The sequence below is a fragment of the Nicotiana tabacum genome, chromosome 10 (genome assembly GCF_000715075.1).
Source record: "Nicotiana tabacum cultivar K326 chromosome 10, ASM71507v2, whole genome shotgun sequence".
Lineage (NCBI taxonomy): Eukaryota > Viridiplantae > Streptophyta > Magnoliopsida > Solanales > Solanaceae > Nicotiana > Nicotiana tabacum.
The window spans coordinates 6,337,493-6,357,234 of record NC_134089.1 but is presented as its reverse complement, the minus strand read 5'-3'; the positions used below and the strand labels follow the sequence as shown (position 1 = coordinate 6,357,234).

The 19,742-nt window shown below is 34.7% G+C and overlaps 2 protein-coding genes across 2 annotated transcripts; one reads left to right on the top strand and one right to left on the bottom strand.

Moving 5' to 3' along the window:
• Positions 1 to 3,598: 3,598 nt before the first annotated feature.
• LOC107774331 (AT-hook motif nuclear-localized protein 1) lies at positions 3,599 to 7,682 on the top strand. Its single transcript, XM_016593827.2, has 5 exons — positions 3,599 to 4,437; positions 4,955 to 5,022; positions 5,152 to 5,283; positions 6,805 to 6,966; positions 7,094 to 7,682. Exons 1-5 carry the CDS (start codon positions 3,879 to 3,881, stop codon positions 7,424 to 7,426), a joined length of 1,254 nt encoding a protein of 417 aa, XP_016449313.2. The 5' UTR covers positions 3,599 to 3,878; the 3' UTR covers positions 7,427 to 7,682.
• Positions 7,683 to 8,398: 716 nt separating this feature from the next.
• LOC107774333 (putative FCP1 homology domain-containing protein C1271.03c) lies at positions 8,399 to 10,511 on the bottom strand. The gene is made up of 6 exons (XM_016593828.2): positions 10,225 to 10,511; positions 10,033 to 10,114; positions 9,871 to 9,937; positions 9,014 to 9,199; positions 8,848 to 8,908; positions 8,399 to 8,745 (listed from the first exon to the last, which is right to left on the bottom strand). The coding sequence occupies exons 1-6, from the start codon at positions 10,469 to 10,471 to the stop codon at positions 8,567 to 8,569; spliced, it is 822 nt and encodes a 273-aa protein (XP_016449314.1). The 5' UTR covers positions 10,472 to 10,511; the 3' UTR covers positions 8,399 to 8,566.
• Between the last annotated feature and the right edge of the window lie 9,231 nt (positions 10,512 to 19,742).

Genomic DNA, 19,742 nt, shown 5'->3' with positions numbered 1-19,742 from the left:
CTATTCACATGTCCGAACCATCTCAATCTCACTTCCTGCATCTTATCCACCATAGATTCCACTCACACCTTGCCTTCTATCTTTGTTCCTAATCTTGTTTCTCATGGTATGGCCACACATCTATCTAAGCATTTTTATTTTTGCTACTTTCATCTTCTGATCTTGTGAGTTCCTGACTGACCAACATTATACCTTATACAACATAGTTGGTATAACAACCACTCTATAGAACTTACATTTAAGTTTTAATGGCATATTCTTATCACATATGACACCAGATGCGAGCCTCTATTTCAGCCACCCTACTCCAATACGATATGAGATATTATCGTCGATCTCTCCATTTTCTTGGATTAGTTGAATAACCAAAAAATTAATATGACATAAATTTCTCTAAATAACCAGTTGAACTGAACCATTAACACTACTGACTTGAGGGGAATGGCTTAATTTATTTATTTTTAATTTTTAAAGTGTCCATATTCTGATTAGATTTAAAAGCAAGGGGCTTTTTATTATTTTGCAAGGAGTAATTAGGTAGGAAGTCAAGATTACAGTTGAGAAGGCCATAATTAGGTTGGAATTTTTCTTCTTTTCCTTTTATATATCTTAAATTTCTTAAAAAAATGTATAAAGTATCTGGTATAGTGAGAAATAAGCAAACCCAATGTTTCTCGAATTTAGATTTTTCAGTATCCAATATTTAAATGGGAAGATATGACTCTGTTTAGGGATTTGTACATTTTATTAGCAATAAAAACTGAAATAAAGCATTATTTTATTGCAGGAGTTGAAGCTTTAACAGCACATCATCGGTTGACTGGCTTTTTGTGGTTTGAATACTTTCACCGGCTTTTTTTTAATTGCATAAAACAATAATTTAAAATCGTTTTAACCCCTTTCTTTTTCTGAAAGGCCGTTTTAACCCCTGAATTTATTTTTCTTTGGTCGTTTATGTCCCTACCAATTAACGTGTTCTTTTCTTTCTCTCTCTTCCTTTTAAATGTACACGTCTTTTTTCACTCTTTATATTTTTCTATTTCCGTTAGTTGAACTTCTAGAAATATCGAATGCAATGTACTTTTACCGGATTTTTTTAAAAAAAATTACATATCTAATTTTAATATTTGAATGAGAATAAAAATATAAAAGGATGAATTAACATGGGGTGATGGGGAAATTAACTTGATTTCAGAAGAATCGTTATAAAATGCTAAGGGATTTTACATGCAAAAGTGCATATCATCAAATAAATAATTTTAATATATTTATCAAGCATGTATCCGCTATTTATAAAATTAATTTCAATATTTAAAAATATTTTTTGAAACTTGATCTTCACTATTCACATGTATACCTCTTTTTTATATTAAATAATCTATTGTTTAGTCGGTTGGTACAGTATGATATTTAGATATTTCAGTTCGACATTTAAGATATTCGATTTCTTAAAGTACTATACCAATACCATACCTAATTGAATTCGATATAGTTTGACTTTTCTCCTTTAAATTTCGATTTATTTGACCCGATTCTTGCACTTTATTAGACTTGAATACTAGCTAATGCATAGAACCATTAACAATAATATTCTCATTAATTAAAGTACCCACAAAGGCAAAACTAAAAAAGTTCTTAGCTCAACTAACTGTTGACAAAATCTTTATCAGCAATAATATGTGAATTATGTAACTTAGTATATATTTCGATACGGTGTCAATATTTCAGTATTACCAAATATCATACTTAATACTATTTTTTTAACCAAATACTATATTAAATACCAATATTTTCGATTTAAGTAAGGTAATTTGATATTTACTATATAATGCACAACCCTACACTATTGTTGTGAGCTTAATTTCTTTTTCTTTTATTTTTTTTGCTCTATCATATTTAAAATGTGGCAATAAGAAAATTCTATCATTTAAACTTTTTATGTTGAAGGTTATAAATAACAATGTATAATATATTTTACTTTTACAGAAATTGAAACCTCCTTGAAATTTTAAATATTTTAATAAAATATTGATGAACATTAAATATGTATATTTAAAATAAAATTTGACACAGATACATCTTAATCTTAAAATTTTTTCTCTTTTGTAACGGAAGAAAAAGGGTATAATAGTAGGAATCATTATGATTAAAGGGATTGCATTTTCGGCCCAAAAGCATACGTTTTTTTTCTTTTTTTTACTGATAAAGAAAATACTATGCGCATACTTTCTTTTCCACTCAAATTATAACGTTTCCGGAATTTCATGATAATATAGACAAGTTATTGACACCTATTCAAAAAAAAAAAAAGATATTACAATAATTCAAATTTCAAACGTACCAAATCCCAATAAATTTAAATACTACGAGTTTAAGTTTGGTGCAAATCATGAGACAAATACGAACTATAGTAATCAGTGTTGTTCGTCAGTCGATACGATATGATGCTGTATTTAAGTATTTTAGTTTAGTATTTTTGATATTTGATTTCTTAAAATGCTATAGCAATACCATATCTAATTAATGGTTCGGCTTTTTCCCGTTCAATTCTGATTTACTCGGTCCGACAACTTCAATTTGTTCGACTTGAATATTAGCTAATTGATAGAGCCATAAACTGTAATGTTCTCATTAGTTAAAGTACTCAAAAAAAAGTATCAACACATAAAGAGAAATTTGTACATCACACGGTAAATTTAATTATTAAAAATGTCTTTATTACTTGTTTATAGTTAATTCCTAAACTTAGAGAATACAACAAGGATTGCCAACGTCAACGTGAATGCCAAAGAAAAGTATTATATACATCCTTAATCAAAGGTCTCGGGTTCGAATCCCTGGGTATGGAATCGCCTTTGTTGTGAAGCACTTTATCCCCAATGTTGAACTTCTCTGTGTGAATCCGTATTTAGTCGGGTACCAATGTGGGTACCGGACACCGTGTGTGAAACAATTTTTTTTTATATAACTTGATATGCTATAATCAATAATATATGCATTGCATAACTTATTACATATATCAGTACAATATCGATATTCTTTTAATACTAAATATTATATCTAATACGAAAATTTTAAAAATTTTAAAACAAATACCATATTAAATATCAAAATATTGAACATTAAATACCATTTTTTTATATTTTGATATGATAATTCAATATTTATCATATTATGCATAGCCCTAAAAGTAATACGTAACCTTTCATATCAAGCTGATAATATAATCCAGAGAATAAAGTGAAAATTCAATAAAGTTTAATGCAAAAATTATTTGTCCTATCAATATATATAACATAGATATTTTATAGTATATTCTAATGAGTGAATAGGATAACATGTACTAATATTTTCTTTAACACCACTTCTCCTATTTATGGAAAATTAATGAGATTTGGTAATTATAATTCATAAAATCATAAATCTCCAAAAATGAAAACAAAATCTTGTCATTTATCTAAGGCAAAAAATATAAAAGGGTAATTATGAGAACATAGAAAGTAAACTGGGGACATTTTGGACATTTCATCACAATTAACAAGTACTAGGTGTAGAGTCTAGACAAGGGGCAATTACTATATCAGTTGTTTTTTCTTCACTTTATTTTCTTCATTGACCCCATTAATGGAGGGAACCTCAACTTTACAAACTCCAAAAAACATCAAACAAAATTTTACTTATGAAAATCAAAACTAAATAGTAGTAATAATCTCCAAAACCCCTTTTCCCTTCTGGCGCCATTTGTTTACCAACCCTTATTTCAAACCAAACCTTTATTTTTTAATTTAATCTCTATTTAAATTTTAAAGTTACATTCTTGATTTTTTCCCACAGTACTGTGTTCTTTTTCTGTTTTGGGTTTATTTTTAGGGAAAAAAATGATGGAAATGGAAGACAAAGAGAGTACAGAATCTGGTTCACTCGGTGTTAACTCAGAATATGACTCACCACCGCCACCACCACACCCCCAACCACCACCAGTAACAGCAGTAGCAGCCAATGGGAGTTTGACAAGTGGCAGTGGTAGTGGGGTTGTGCCACAACAAATGCTGAATATGAACACGAACATGAACATGGGTATGACAACAACTGAGGGGGTAGTAGGGGTGGTGGTCGTGGGTAGTGGGGGTGGTGGGGTAGTGGGTAGTGGTGGGGAGAAAAAGAAGAGAGGGAGGCCAAGAAAGTATGATGCAGAAGGGAACTTAACACCTCAATATATAAAAGCAGCTGCAGCAGCAGCTGCAGCTAAAGCAGCAGTGGCGGCGGCGGCAGTGACGTCACCTGCTGCTGGTGGTGGTGGTGGTGGTGGAGTGACACCACCGTCAGGTTTTACTATAACGTCACCGCCTTCTTCTGCTTTTTCTTCTTCTTCCTCTAAAAGAGGACGTGGCAGACCTTCTGGTTCTTCTGGTAACTTGCAATTAATTGCTTCTTTGGGTAAGTTCTGTTAAGAGATTTTGCTCAAAGATCTGTTAATTCCTAAAAAAATAATAGTTAATCTTCATATGTTTGTTGATTTAAAGGGACAAAAACCCTAGAGCGGTCTTTTTTATTTTTTATTTTGGAATGAATTGGAAATAGCCTCTCTATTGTCTCAAGACTGCTAACGTCAGCGTACATACTAACCTAACTAGACCTCAAATCCTTCCTCAAATCCTTTCCGGGTTAACGGTGAGGTGGTCATACATATTACCCTCTCCAGTCCCTACATGTGTGTCTTCACTGGGTTGTTGAATAAATCGAAAACAACCTCTTTAACTTATCAGAATAGTGTAAGTTCTGCGTATATACTATCCTTCACCGACCCCATTTGTGTGTCTTCACTGTGTTGCTGTTGTTAAGTGAATCTGAAATGAGGAAGGCAAAAAATCCAAGATTTGGTTTTGTTAGCTTTAGTTTGTTTTACCTAATGATTTTTCTGACGTAAGAGTGATATGCTTTTTGGTGTTTGAAGGTGAGCTGTTTGCACATACAGCTGGAGGGGATTTTATGCCACATGTGGTTACTGTGCATACTGGAGAGGTAATTTCTTCTCTTTTCTTTTCTTTTTCTTTTTGATGTCTATTTTTTGTGTCTTTAATGATGTAATGAAATGAAATACTAGGATCTCCTTTTCAGATCTGAAATGTTTTGTGTTATGTACTGGTTTAGGATGTGGCTGGAAAGGTTTATTCTTTTGTGCAGAAGGGTTCAAGAGGGATCTGTGTTTTGTCTGCAAATGGGGCTGTTTCTAATGTTACAATTCGTCAGCCTGGTTCTTCTGGTGGTCTCTTGACATATGAGGCATGTCTATTCTTGTTTTTCTCTTAATCTTGTATACCTTGTATCTTTTTTAAGATTGTGTTAGCTTTTACTGAGGTTTAGCTAATTGGATGCTTCTGTTATTGTTGTTGCCCTACCTCAACCACCCCCACCTGAAAAAAGCAAAGAAATAAAGAAAAAAGAAAGTCTCAAGATCAAGCTCTAAAAAATTAAAAGATGGTTTCTCTGCGGAAATATAGTTTCTTTTTTATTTTATTTGATAAAGTATATATTCTGCGAAAATGTTGTTATAGCTGGTGAAGGGTAGTTGCTGCCTCCAGGACTTTGGTTCAGTAGTAAGAGCACCTGAGTGATGTGTTAGGTTCACGTCACAAGTTAGAACCGTGCGCTAGTCAGCCTCGGGGATTTCTCGGGTATTAAAAACAAGTTGTTTGTGACTTGACTTTGTTTGGTCTTGAAAATTTGTGTCACCATTTATAGGAAATTGACTAAATCAATCCCGCAGTGTACTTGGTGACCTTGATTAATTTCGCCTTTACATGTGTGTATCTGTGATCTACACCATAAGTTAGGACTAAAACACTTCATAGGAGAGTGGTATATATTGTCTGAATCAATGTATCAAGGAAACTTTGGCGTGCAGCCTGAATGCCATATTGCTTTTACATGGTTGAACTTCAAAAGTAGAGAAGCGTCGTAGGGTGCTCCAGTGGTTATTCATCAAAGCACAATAATTTTAAGGATCAAAGATATCTCCATCACTAGGAAGGTCAAGTGTGCTATTGCATGAGCTTCCCATCTTTAACTGATTGCCGTAACTTCTCTTCTGTGTTCTAGTAATTTCCTTCAAATGGGGTTCCCAGATTTACTTTCTGTATTGCAGCTCTCGATATTTGGGCTATTTTCATGTTCATTCTAAAGGGCTTTGCTTCTGTTACAGTACAAAGCATGAATCAGTGTCCACCATTCTGGAGAAATCGTGTTTCTCCTTCTGCCTAATGTTTTATTTCCTTGTGTTTGATAATTGTGTTCAAGTGCTGTTCTTATTTTAAAACAACAGTTCTGAGTTTGATCCATCTTGCCAAAATTCAAATTTAAATGACTAAACAAAGATCCCCATAAATTGTTGTTAGCAGCCAAACTTAAGCTCAGATTGGCATCATTTAATTATGGATAGGATCAAATAGAGTTGACACTACACGTCTGAATCAAAATGGTTGTCGGATCACAGATGTCCTATCGCCGTCTCACTTGGATTAATTTATGCTCCCTAATTCTTTTCAGTTTACATGCCTGTTCTCTTCAGCACGAAAAGTGTTTTTGCAGTCTAGAAAGGAAAAGCAGTTCTAGGTTTTCCCATGAATGACTAACCTAATACACTTGCTGACGTAATTATATAGCCATTGAATTTCATTGCATCATTTTGCTACCTCAGTTCTCATGTGCGTTTTGTTTAAGAGTTGTTATGTCATCTATGAGAAAACAGGAGTTATTGCCTTTTATATCCTGGAAAATTCATATTTAGTTACTCTGCTGATGCAGGGGCGCTTTGAGATCTTAGCGTTAACTGGATCTTACACTGTTTCTGAAAATGGTGGCATGAAAAGTAGGTCTGGTGGATTAAGTGTTTCATTGGCTGGCCCAGATGGCCGTGTTATTGGTGGTGGTATTGCTGGTTCACTTATCGCTGCAAGCCCCATCCAAGTAAGTCCTGTTATGTTATTATATACGGAGTAATAATTGTAGGCCAATTATCTTTTCTGTTGTACGTGTCCACAGCCAACATCAATAGCATACCCTTTATTGATGCCATTTCTTCTTATGTCGCTAGATGGTGGTCGGAAGTTTCATGCCAAATGCTTTTATAAAACACAATAAAAGAAAGCATCACCAAGTCGAACCAAGAATGGCTCCCGTTATCCACAGCTCTCCGGACCCTGTTTCAATGGTAAGACCTGTATCACATGCACCACTTGTGAACAACATGACTCTAACTCAGGCACCTCAAATACCAATGCAAAACCACGGAGAGGTCGATAACAGCACGAGCAACAAAGATATGCCAAATTCCACATCTACCGACACTTCTGACTGTAATGGATCGGAACCAACTTTTGAGCAGAGACCATATCCTGATATTAACCTGTCTATACCTATGGAGTAGCTTGTTAAGTCGGGAAAGCAAACTCGACGATAGTTTCTTTTCCATTTAGCTGATTCCTTGTTTTCCTGACTGCTGATTGTAACTTGAGGAATCATTGTAGGAATGCCTTAGAAACTTTGAAGTATGCTGACATGACTAGAAGAGGGCTAATATATCTTTTGTTTTCTGGTTGTTGTAATGTCTATACAGATCTTTGTTCTTTTCTCTTTGAAGGATTTTACCTAGGAACAGATGCTATATAGTTGCATTAATGTCAGTCTTAAGTCCAAGAACACTCACTTATTCTTATATTGATATCATGTTTTTATGCCCAGTTAGTTGTGAAAGGCTTAATGCAGCGTCTCTCTGAGGCTGTATTGTCTTTTGGAAACAGCTTTTCTACCCGCACAAATTAGGAGTAAGGTCTGCATGCATACTAAACGCCCCAACCCCACCGCACTAATGTCAGTGGGAAGTCCAAGAGGACTCACTTATTCTTATATTTATATCATGTTTTTATGCCTAGTTAGTTGTGAAAGGCTTAATGCAGTTTCTCTGAGGCTGTATTCTCTTTCGGAAAGAGCCTCTCTACCTCTACAAGGTAGGGGTAAGGTATGCGTACATACTATCCGCCTCAAGCCTCACTTGTGAGAATATATTGAGTACGTTGTAACCTCATTTTATTTTAATGCGTCAATGTTAGCAAGCTTCAAAATAGAGTACTTCCGTTGATTGGTTGGTTGTTCAACCTATACATCTATGTTATATATGCTTCCTCAAAGGCTTTGTTGCAATTAGTAAAGCAAGTAAGGACATAGTACATTAGACTTTTCTATAACACTATCTTTATATAACAGCTATTCACTATAAAAGTCAAGTTTTTTCCGGAATCTATTATTATGTTATGCTATAATATATGTCCTTTATAGTAGCACTTCAATATAACATCCAAAATATCGGAACAATGCAGCTGTTATAGAGACGTTTGGGTGTAGTTATAAACTGTAAAGACATTTATATTGCATAGGTGAGGGAACCATTCCTCACATATTGTAGCAAACAGTAGTAGATCATTGACATTGTGACAATAGGTTGTACTTGAAACATTAAGTAAAACATAGTTATATAAGTTTTAGCCCATATCAAGTAAAATCTCAACGACTAAACTTCAGAAGCTTCCTTTTTTATGCCAAAACGGAGAATTATCTTAACATAGTAATTCCAATCAGGATGAGAAGCTGTTATTGCAGGTTGTCCAAAAGGATGTTCTTTCACGTACGTTGGAACATCATCTGCATCTGCTACACCTTCCAGAAACTTCCGTAGATCGCCGTTAGGACCTATTCAATATGTGTAAAATATAAATTAATCACTTCTAAACGACTTGACAGTGTATAAAAGTTAAACTCAATCCGTCAACATGGACTAGTAGAATATATTACCAAGTAACGTGTCTTTGCCTTTTCCAACTTTGAAAACAGGAGGGAAAACCGCTGTATTAGGCTGCAAATCAAACAAGAATTATCATAAGTTAGTCTTTTTATAAAGAGATTTCTTATGTCTATAGCCAATCTCGTACTCTAGTTTTCAATGAAATGCAAAACGTACAGGGTTAAGTAGAGCTACGTGGGGCTCATCATCAATCAAAAGTGTGTTGGATTCTGAAAATTTTCCCCCACGAAAAGGAAGGATATGATACTTGTTTTCCCAAATTTTCTTCAGTTGTTTCAAGAATATGGGCTTGTCCTTCTTCTCCAAGCATTTAAAGCCACTGTCAATGCATTTTTCTTGATCCTACAAAACAAATGAAATTTCAAAAGATTTGTTCGTTTTCACAAATTTAACGTAAAAGGATAGCCTGGTGCATGAAACATCCCGTATTTATACAAGATACGGGAAAGGGCCGCACCCCAAGGGAGTGATGTAAGCAGCCTATTTCTGATGCAAGCATCAGTGGCTAATTTCACGGCTCGAACACGTGAGTTATAGGTAACATGGAGACAACTTTACCATTGCTCCAAGGCTTCTTTCTCAAGTTTAACCTAAAAGAGTAGCTTGGTGCACGACAGGATGCGTAGAAGGGCTGCACCCCAAGGGAAGATGATGTAAGCAGCCTATTCTGATGCAAGTATTAGTGGCTGATTTTATGGCTCGAACCCGTGAATTATAGGTCATATGGAGACAACTTTACCGTTGCTCTAAGACTTCTTTCTCAAGTTTAACCTAAAAGGGTAGTTTGGTGCACAAAATATCCCACGTTTACACAAGATACGTAGAAGGGGCGCACCCAAGGGAGGGTGATGTAAGCAACCTATTTTGATGAAGCTTCAGTGACTGTTTTTATGGCTCGAACCCGTAACTTATAGGTCACAATGGAACAACTTTAACGGTGTTGCAAGACTTCCCTAATTTAACCTCAATAAACAAAAAGAGTTCTTTGCTAGATTAAATTGAAAGCCACTTACCCATACAAATAACAACTTTCGTCGAAGTCCAACCATGATGTTGTCTAGAATAGCATCCATGTTTCTCCTATTATACGGACAAAAGCAAAGCTATAGGAACAATAATTTCAAGAAATTATTATTAACTTACTAGGTTTAAAACATTTTAATTGAAATACTAACTCCATTGCAGATGACCATAGTCCGACTTCAAATCTTTCGAGGCAAAACTTCATAAATTGATCACAAAATGGTCTCTTGAAAACTGCTTTTAACAAGGCATCACAACACAAGTTAAACCAACAAATAAAGATCATCACAATTAACCAAACATCAATAAATCATTTTTTACACACACAACACACACACTCAAACCTGAGAAATTTCCACAAACTAAGTCCGGTTTGTAGCTTTCAACAGTGAACCAGTCGCGACGATGCACTCTATGAACCAGCAGCCCTCCAAGATTAAGCACAAGGAGTTTCTTTTTTGGACCAAGGTTCAGTTTCTCTAAGGGAAGGTCTAACTCTTTTCCAATGTCCTTTGTTTCATCTTCATGATCACTATAATCATCATAAAAAACCAGGGTTTTCAACTTCAGATTTGAAAGCTTTCTTGCCATAGTTGAATTTAGAAGAAAGTTTAGTGATAATACTACTAAGACAATTGAAAAACATATGGTTGCATGATTCTATATTTATAATGGTATATATTCAAGGTTTAATGGTTACAAACCCCTTCAAATACTGTAGTTAAATGATGGTGTCTTTTCACTTCCCAAGGTTCATGCACGCTCAAAATTCTAGAGGATAGAATCTGATCAGTTACTACAACATGATTATCTAAAAGATTATGTTCAGTCATCCGAAAATCAGTAAAATATCTGTTCAGTTTACTACAATCATCATAATCTTGCTAAAATCAGTAGTAACCTAAAGAGCAATAGTTTATCAAGGGGTGGATAACATTATTAATTAAATTGTCAAATAAATATTTCAAGTTTCTAGCGTAGTGGTTACAAAATTATACGTCATAGACGTGTTATTTAGGACAAAGGGCAGCCTACTGCATAAATAAGTATCTCGCAATTATACAGGGTTCGAGAAGGCCGTGTTGAAGTTTGGCAAAATGCCAAAGTCCCACATTGGTTGGGAGTTAAGTTTGGTGGGGATTTTTCCCCTATAAAAGAAGGCCTAATGTTTAGGATTGAAACACACCTCTCATTTGCCTTCTCATCTGTTTAAGACATTTGTATCTTCTCTCTTTAGTATTATTTCACTTGTATTTTTGGAGTGAAATAAAATTTTTGGTTGTGTCCGAGGAGTAGGCAAAATTAGCCGAACCTCGTAAATTCTGGTGTTCCCTTTATTGTTGCTTTATTGTCTTATTTATTATTTGGTGGCTGTCATAATTTTGGTATAGTAGTTGTGACTTATTCACACTATATACATTTGGCTTCCGCAACAATTGGTATCAGAGCCAAGGTACTGTCTAAGTATGCTCTGTGGTTGCAGCATAGTCTGATCTTCCACATCAGAAAAGATTTATCTTGGTAACTGAGTCAAGGTTCTGTCTGAGTATGCTCTGTAGTTGCAGCTTAGTCTGATCTTCTACATCAGAAAGGAAATAATCTTGATTTGTGTCGTCAGCTATTAAATAATATTTGTGTCAAATATGGGGGACAATAAACAAGAAGAATCTACATCAAATGTCAACAATACGTCATCATTGGCATCTTCGCTTATGACAAGAATTGTGTCAAATGCGAAATTTGCGGTAGAAATTTTTGACGGATCCGGACATTTTGGGATGTGGCAAGGCGAGGTTCTAGATGTCCTTTTTCAACAAGGGCTAGATCTGGCCATTGAAGAAAAGAAACCAGATGTTATTGGAGAAGAAGATTGGAGAATTATCAACCGTGTTGCTTGCGGTACCATTCGATCCTACCTTGCTAGAGAGCAGAAATATCCATACACAAAGGAAACTTCTGCAAGTAAATTATGGAAAGCACTGGAGGATAAATTTTTGAAGAAAAACAGTCAAAATAAATTGTACATGAAGAAGAGACTGTTTCACTTCACCTATGTTCCTGGTACCACGATGAATGAACATATCACCAGTTTCAATAAGTTGGTCACAGATTTGCAAAATATGGATACAACTTATGATGATGGTGACTTGGCCTTAATGTTGTTGGCGTCACTTCCTGATGAGTACGAGTACCTTGAAACTACTCTACTCCATGGAAATGACGAAATTTCTCTCAGAGAAGTTTGTTCAGCTTTGTACAGCTATGAACAAAGAAAGCGAGAAAAACAGAATGGCGGAGAAGGAGAAGCACTATTTGTGAGGGGACGTCCTCAAAATCAAACGAGGACAAAGAAGGGAAGATCCAAGTCAAGATCCAGACCCAGCAAAGATGAATGTGCCTTTTGTCGAGAAAAAGGGCACTGGAAGAAAGACTGTCCGAAGTTGAAGAATAAGGCCAAACATAACAATGGAAAGGCTATTATGGATTCAAATGTAGCTGATTGTGATGATTCAGACTTCTCATTAGTTACAACAGAGTCATCAACATCATCAGACATATGGTTGATGGACTCGGCTTGTAGCTATCATATGTGTCCTAACAGGGACTGGTTCGTGGAATTTCAAGAAGGAGAATATGGAGTCATCCACACAGCGGATAACAGCCCTCTTACCTCATATGGCATTGGTTCAATACGATTAAGGAACCATGATGGAATGATCAGAACATTGATAGATGTTCGATATGTACCGGATTTGAAGAAGAATCTCATCTCTGTGGGAGCCCTAGAATCAAAAGGGTTCAAAATCATTGCAGAAAATGGAGTGATGAGAGTATGCTCCGGTGCACTAGTGGTAATGAAGGCTAATCGGAAGAATAATAATATGTACCGCTATCGTGGCAGTACAATTATTGGGACAGCGACAGTAACATCCAGTGACGACAAAGAGGCAGAAGCAACCAAGCTATGGCACATGCGCTTGGGACATGCTGGAGGAAAATCCTTGAAAACTCTATCAGATCAAGGATTGTTAAAAGGAGTAAAGGCTTGCAACTTGGAGTTTTGTGAGCATTGTGTTAAAGGGAAACAGACAAGGGTTAAATTTGGTACAGCGATCCATAATACTAAAGGCATTTTGGATTATGTACACTCTGATGTTTGGGGTCCTTTCAAAACACCTTCATTGGGTGGGAAGCACTATTTTGTAACCTTTGTTGATAATTTTTCCCGAAGAGTATGGGTGTATACAATGAAGAGCAAAGATGAAGTGTTGGGAATTTTTCTCAAATGGAAGACGATGGTGGAGAATCAGACAGGCAGGAGAATCAAGTGTATTCGCACAGACAATGAAGGTGAATACAAAAATGATCATTTCAATAAGGTCTGTGAAAATGATGGCATCGTCCGACACTTCACTGTTAGACATACACCACAACAGAATGGAGTGGCAGAACGTATGAACCGGACCTTGCTGGAGAAGGTACGGTGTATGTTGTCCAATGCTGGCTTGGGCAAAGAATTTTGGGCTGAGGCAATTACATATGCATGCCACCTCATTAATCGTCTACCATCTGCTGCTATTGATGGCAAAACACCATTTGAAAAATGGTACGGAAAACCTGCTGTAGATATTAACTCTTTGCACGTGTTTGGCTCAACTGCATATTATCATGTGACGGAGTCAAAATTGGATCCAAGGGCAAAGAAGACTATTTTTATGGGAATTACTTCTGGAGTCAAAGGATATCGCTTATGGTGTCCTATGACAAAGAAAGTAATATTCAGCAGAGATGTTACCTTTGATGAATTTGCTATGGTAAATAAGGTAACAGAAGATACCAAACAAAATGAAGGTGCTTCCAAGCAGGTGGAGTTTGAGGGAAAATTTATTTTTCCTACACAAGAAGCAGAGGAGGAAACAAATGAAGATTACCCTCTGGAAGGAGAGCCAGTAGAGGAGATTCCAACTCAGGAATCTCAACAACAACTTGAATCAATAGCAACCAGCAGGCCAAAAAGAACAATAACGAAACATGTTCGTCTCATAGAGACGGTTGCTTGTGCAACCTCAATTGTAGCTGATGATGTTCCTACTACTTATAAAGACGCTGTCCAAAGTTCAGAAGAAGATAAGTGGAGGATTGCCATGAATGATGAAATACAGTCCCTTCATCAGAATCATACATGGAGATTGGCCAATCTCCCGAAGGGAAAGAAAGCAATTGGGTGCAAATGGGTATTTGCAAAGAAAGAAGGATTTCCTAACCAATTAGATGTTCGCTACAAAGCAAGATTGGTGGCCAAAGGATATGCTCAAAAAGAGGGAATTGATTACAATGAAGTGTTTTCTCCAGTTGTAAAACATTCCTCCATTAGAATTATGTTGGCTTTGGTAGCACAATTGGATTTGGAACTAGTTCAGATGGATGTAAAAACTGCGTTTTTACATGGAAACTTGGAGGAGGAAATCTACATGACTCAGCCAGAAGGATTCAAAGTTGCTGGAAAAGAAAATATGGTGTGCAAACTTGAAAAATCGTTGTACGGATTGAAACAATCTTCTAGACAATGGTACAAGCGATTTGACGAGTTTATGTTGCGGCAAGGGTACAAGAGAAGCAAATACGATCATTGTGTGTATTTGTACAAGCTTAAAGATGGTTCCTTTGTATATCTTCTCCTATATGTTGATGATATGTTGATAGCTTCCAAGAATTTGGAAGAAATTGATAAGTTGAAGATTCAACTGAAGAAGGAGTTCGAGATGAAGGATTTGGGTGAGGCAAAGAAAATTCTTGGCATGGAGATAATTAGATATAGACGTTCAAAGAAACTCTGTTTATCTCAAAAGGAATATTTAAAGAGAGTACTTCAACGTTTTGGCATAGATGACAAGACTAAGCCAGTTAGTACTCCACTTGCTTCCCATTTTAAGCTAAGTACTACTATGTCGCCAATGGATGAAGCTGAACGAGTGTATATGTCAAAGGTACCATACGCAAATGTTGTTGGTAGCTTGATGTATGCAATGGTTTGCACAAGGCCTGACATTTCACAAGCTGTTGGAGTTATTAACAGATATATGCACAATCCAGGGAAGGAGCATTGACAAGCTGTGAAGTGGATTCTACGGTATATTCATAATACTGTAGATGTCGGGTTAGTTTTTGAGCAGGAAGACAATCAGTCTGTAGTTGGATATTGTGACTCAGATTTTGCGGGTGATATGGACAAACGAAGATCAACTACTGGTTATGTGTTTACTTTTGCAAAGGCACCAGTTAGTTGGAAGTCTACTTTGCAGTCAACAGTTGCTTTGTCTACAACAGAGGCAGAGTACATGGCTATTACAGATGCTGTGAAAGAGGCAATTTGGCTTCAAGGATTGCTAAAGGAGCTTGGTGTTGAACAAAAAGGTATCACAATTTTTTGTGATAGTCAAAGTGCTATTCAATTAGCGAAGAACCAAGTTTATCATGCAAGGACGAAGCACATTGATGTTCGGTATCATTTCGTACGAGAAGTCATAGAAAAAGGTGGAGTCACGGTGAAGAAAATTCATACTACAGAGAATCCTGTTGATATGCTGACAAAGGTGGTGACTGCGGTCAAGTTTCAACATTGTTTGGATTTGATCAACATTGTTGAACACTGAAGATTGAAGATGAAGACACAACCAAAATTTGTTATTGAGAGAGAATTGAAAATGTGGAATTTTGCCAAGGTGGAGATTTGTTGAAGTTTGGCAAAATGCCAAAGTCCCACATTGGTTGGGAGTTAAGTTTGGTGGGGATTTTTCCCCTATAAAAGAAGGCCTAATGTTTAGGATTGAAACACACCTCTCATTTGCCTTCTCATCTGTTTAAGACATTTGTATCTTCTCTCTTTAGTATTATTTCACTTGTATTTTTGGAGTGAAATAAAATTTTTGGTTGTGTCCGAGGAGTAGGCAAAATTAGCCGAACCTCGTAAATTCTGGTGTTCCCTTTATTGTTGCTTTATTGTCTTATTTATTATTTGGTGGCTGTCATAATTTTGGTATAGTAGTTGTGACTTATTCACATTATATACATTTGGCTTCCGCAACAGGCCGCACCTCAAGGGGTGTGACGTAGACAACCTAACCTAATACAAACATTATTGGTTATTTTCATAGTTCGAATCGGTAACGTATAGATCAGATATGGAGACAACTTTACTAAAGGGAACACTTGCAACAAGAAGATCCGATATTTATTTCATGTGGATACTTTAGTTGGATCTTTTATTTTGGTACACATAAATGATTTTTGTAATATTAGTGGTATAAAGAATTTTGCTGGCAATCACAAAAAAGGTAAATGCCTCCCCTTATCCTCAGCCCTCCGGACGCAGGACGGCCCTGTTTCAGTTTCAAAGGTTAGACCTAGCGGTGAAAAAGGAATTTTTATATTCCTATGTCACATAAGAAATCTTATTAGCCTAAATGTTTAAGGTTTGGCTTAATTACACATAGTATACCAAATTATCAATTCTATACCATAATTAATTAAGGGTATAATTAATTGTACATTTTTTACTCCTTAATTAAAGGAATCTGCATATTTCTCTCTCCTAACCCGTCAGTCCCACCCACGTTTTACTCATACCTACCTTCTTTTTACCATTTTTTATCTTCGTAAACCAAATTCTCCCTCTAAATTCACAGTAAATTGAAGAAACCCTTCAACAAAGTTGGTTCCCCATTTTACTCCAGTTGAAATTCATCAATGAAGAACAACAAAGTTCATCAAAATTGAAGTCAAATCTTCAAAGTTCATACACACATTTACCTTCAGCTTCAAATTTTCTCAATGAAGAAGAACAAACCTTCAAAGAGACAAGAGAGCAGCAATTCCACCATTTGTCGCCCTTAAAAAGCTTTGAAGTTTTGAATTCAAATTTGGGTTTTCAAAAATCATTATTTGTTTTGATTGGGTGATGTTGTAAATAATTGGGAATATGTTTTGGACTTTATATCTCAATTGTGAGGGGTTTTGATGAAGATTTAGACTTGGTTTTGGCTGAATTTCAGATTGAAACTCGAAGAAGAAGAAGAAGAAGAAGAAGAAGAAGAAGAAAAATTGCAACAATTGTAGAAAAATTGCAGATAAATTGTAGACTGTTGTTTTGCAGAAGATTTGTAGAAGTTTTAGTCGTTTTTGATTTGTGAAAACAGAAAACAAAGCATCTACAATCAGAATACAAATAATCTACAATTTATCTACAAAATATCTACAAACTGGGTACATTGAATTTTAATATCCCAATTGCCATTCAATTGTAGCTTAATTGGTGTTTTCGAAATAATTGCATTTTTTGCAGAAGATTTTGTAGGAGTTTTAGTCGTTTTAGATTTGTAAAAACAGAAAACAATGCATCTACAATCAGAATACAAATAATCTACAATTTATCTACAAACTGGGTACATTGAATTTTAATATCCCAATTCCCATTCGATTGTAGCATAATTGGCATTTTCGACATAATTATGTTTTTTGCAGAAGATTTGTAGAAGTTTTAGTCGTTTTTGATTTGTGAAAACAGAAAACAAAACATCTACAATCAGAATACAAATAATCTACAATTTATCTATAAAATATCTACAAACTGGGTACATTGAATTTTTATATCCCAATTCCCATCCAATTGTAGCATAATTGTGATTTTTGACATAATTGCGTTTTTTCAGAAGATTTGTAGGAGTTTTAGCCCTTTTTTATTTGTGAAAACAGAAAATAAAGCATCTACAATTAGAATACAAATAATCTACAATTTATCTACAAAATATCTACAATTTATCTATAATTTTTGCAATATGTCTTATTCTTCTCCTTGTTTCAATATGTAATTCAGTCAAAACCAAGTCTAATCTTCACCAAAACCCCTCAAAATTGAGATATAAACTCCAAACCATATTCCCGATTATTTTTAACAACACTCAATCCAAACAAATAATGATTTTTGAAAACCCAAATTTGAATTCAAAGCTTTCAAGCTTTTTAATGGCTATCAATGGTGGAAAATATCTGGAAGAATATTTACTTCCATAATTGTAGCGCGCCTAAATAGGAATATCTGGAAGAATATGATTTGATCTGATTTACGCCAAATCTTTTTAGAATATTCTGTTCCTCAATTTTAGCTCGACAAATTAGGAATATTCAGCTACTATTAATTAGTATTTAATTATTGGTATAATAACTGTAGAAAAAATATGGACAGGGTGGGTAAATTATAAACTATGCACATTTTTGGTAATAAGGTTTCATATATGGTATAGGAAAGAAAAAATCTCGGTGAAAAATAGGCGGGTTAGACTGAATCTGGACGGGTCAAGATAGATTGAGTCACTAAATGAGTCATTGTACAATCCAGCCCAAAATATACTTGGGCTAAGATGAGTTGGATCAAGATGGGTTAAACAATGGATCATAGTCCAACCCACCCAACTTGACCCATATTTTAGAACCATGCTTTATCTTGCATAAACAAAGTCTTTTACCTTTTCTACACCTATGTATATTCCCAACTTTCTTATCTTCCTCATAATTTATTCATTCCATACACGACGCAAAATTGCTATATATCTAATTTTAAATTTTTAGCTGAGAAACACATATGAATTAATCTTTAACTCAACTATTTATGAGCTTTTATAACTTCCTGAAACTAAATAACTATTTAAAAGTGTAAAAGAAAGAAGAATAAAAGCAAAGAAAGTGGCGGTTGAAAAAAAAAGACGGTGTTTCAGAAAAGTTTTTGAAGAAATTTTTTGTGCAACATAAAGGTTTGGCTAGTTGACTTTTTTTTTCTGATGTTGGAATTGTTCCATAAACAATTCATTTAGAAAAGAGTCTTCCGGCCACACGAAATTTTCAGAAAACTTTGTCGATTCCTTTTAGAGAAAAACAACTAGACAATTTTCTATACAAACTTTGATTTATATATATTTATATAGTTATTATTTTTCTTTACAATGTAACACAAGAAGCCTTACTCCCCAATCAAGAAGTACTCCCTCATTTCCAAGAAAAAATATTATTAGTATTTTGAGAATCAAAATATATTTTTAAATAACAAATTAGTATTCAAAATTTGTAAGTTGAAAAATATCTTTTATGTTATTTCTCAATAAGTAAATTTCAACACAACTCAGTTACAAAATTATTCATATTTACATAAAAAATTAAAAACCTTGATTCTCATTTTTAAACTTAGATACATGACTAATGATGAGACAACTAAGTAAATTTCTAGAAAAGCTTTCAGTTGCGTTGAGATCCCTTTATTTTGGGTGAGCTTTATGAGTTGTATTTGGCTACTTCCATGGGTCAGAATGGATTATAAAAAATTTTAGGATAACTTGAGCTCAACCCAAATAGACCCATGAACTAAAATATTTGTAGCCCAATACATCAATTTCTGAGCGGGTTGGGCGGGTTGGGTAGGTTTGGACCCAAATTGCCATCCATGGTTAGACCTATTTCACAAGCACCACCAACCAATAAGCAACATGACTCAGACTCAGGCTCGGACACCTCAAATATCTACTGTCAAACCTCTCTATAACAACCTTTTTTGTTCCAATATTTTTTGGCTGCTATAGTGAGGTGCTGTTATAAAATATATTATAACATAACATAAAAATCAATTCCTATATATATATATATATATATATATATATATATATATATATATATATATATATATATATATATATATATATATATATATATATATATATATATATATATATATATATATATATATATATATATATATATATATATATATATATATATATATATATATATATATATGTAGCTCCGCCCTGCTACAGAC

Coding starts and splice junctions, on each gene's coding strand:
- LOC107774331 (XM_016593827.2), top strand. CDS start 3,879: ATGATGGAAATGGAAGACAAAGAGAGTACAGAATCTGGTTCACTCGGT. Junction 4,438..4,954: donor GCAATTAATTGCTTCTTTGG/GTAAGTTCTGTT, acceptor TGGTGTTTGAAG/GTGAGCTGTTTGCACATACA. Junction 5,284..6,804: donor GTGGTCTCTTGACATATGAG/GCATGTCTATTC, acceptor CTGCTGATGCAG/GGGCGCTTTGAGATCTTAGC.
- LOC107774333 (XM_016593828.2), bottom strand. CDS start 10,471: ATGGCAAGAAAGCTTTCAAATCTGAAGTTGAAAACCCTGGTTTTTTAT. Junction 9,938..10,032: donor CTATGGTCATCTGCAATGGA/GTTAGTATTTCA, acceptor TCCGTATAATAG/GAGAAACATGGATGCTATTC. Junction 8,909..9,013: donor ACGTAGCTCTACTTAACCCT/GTACGTTTTGCA, acceptor TTTGATTTGCAG/CCTAATACAGCGGTTTTCCC.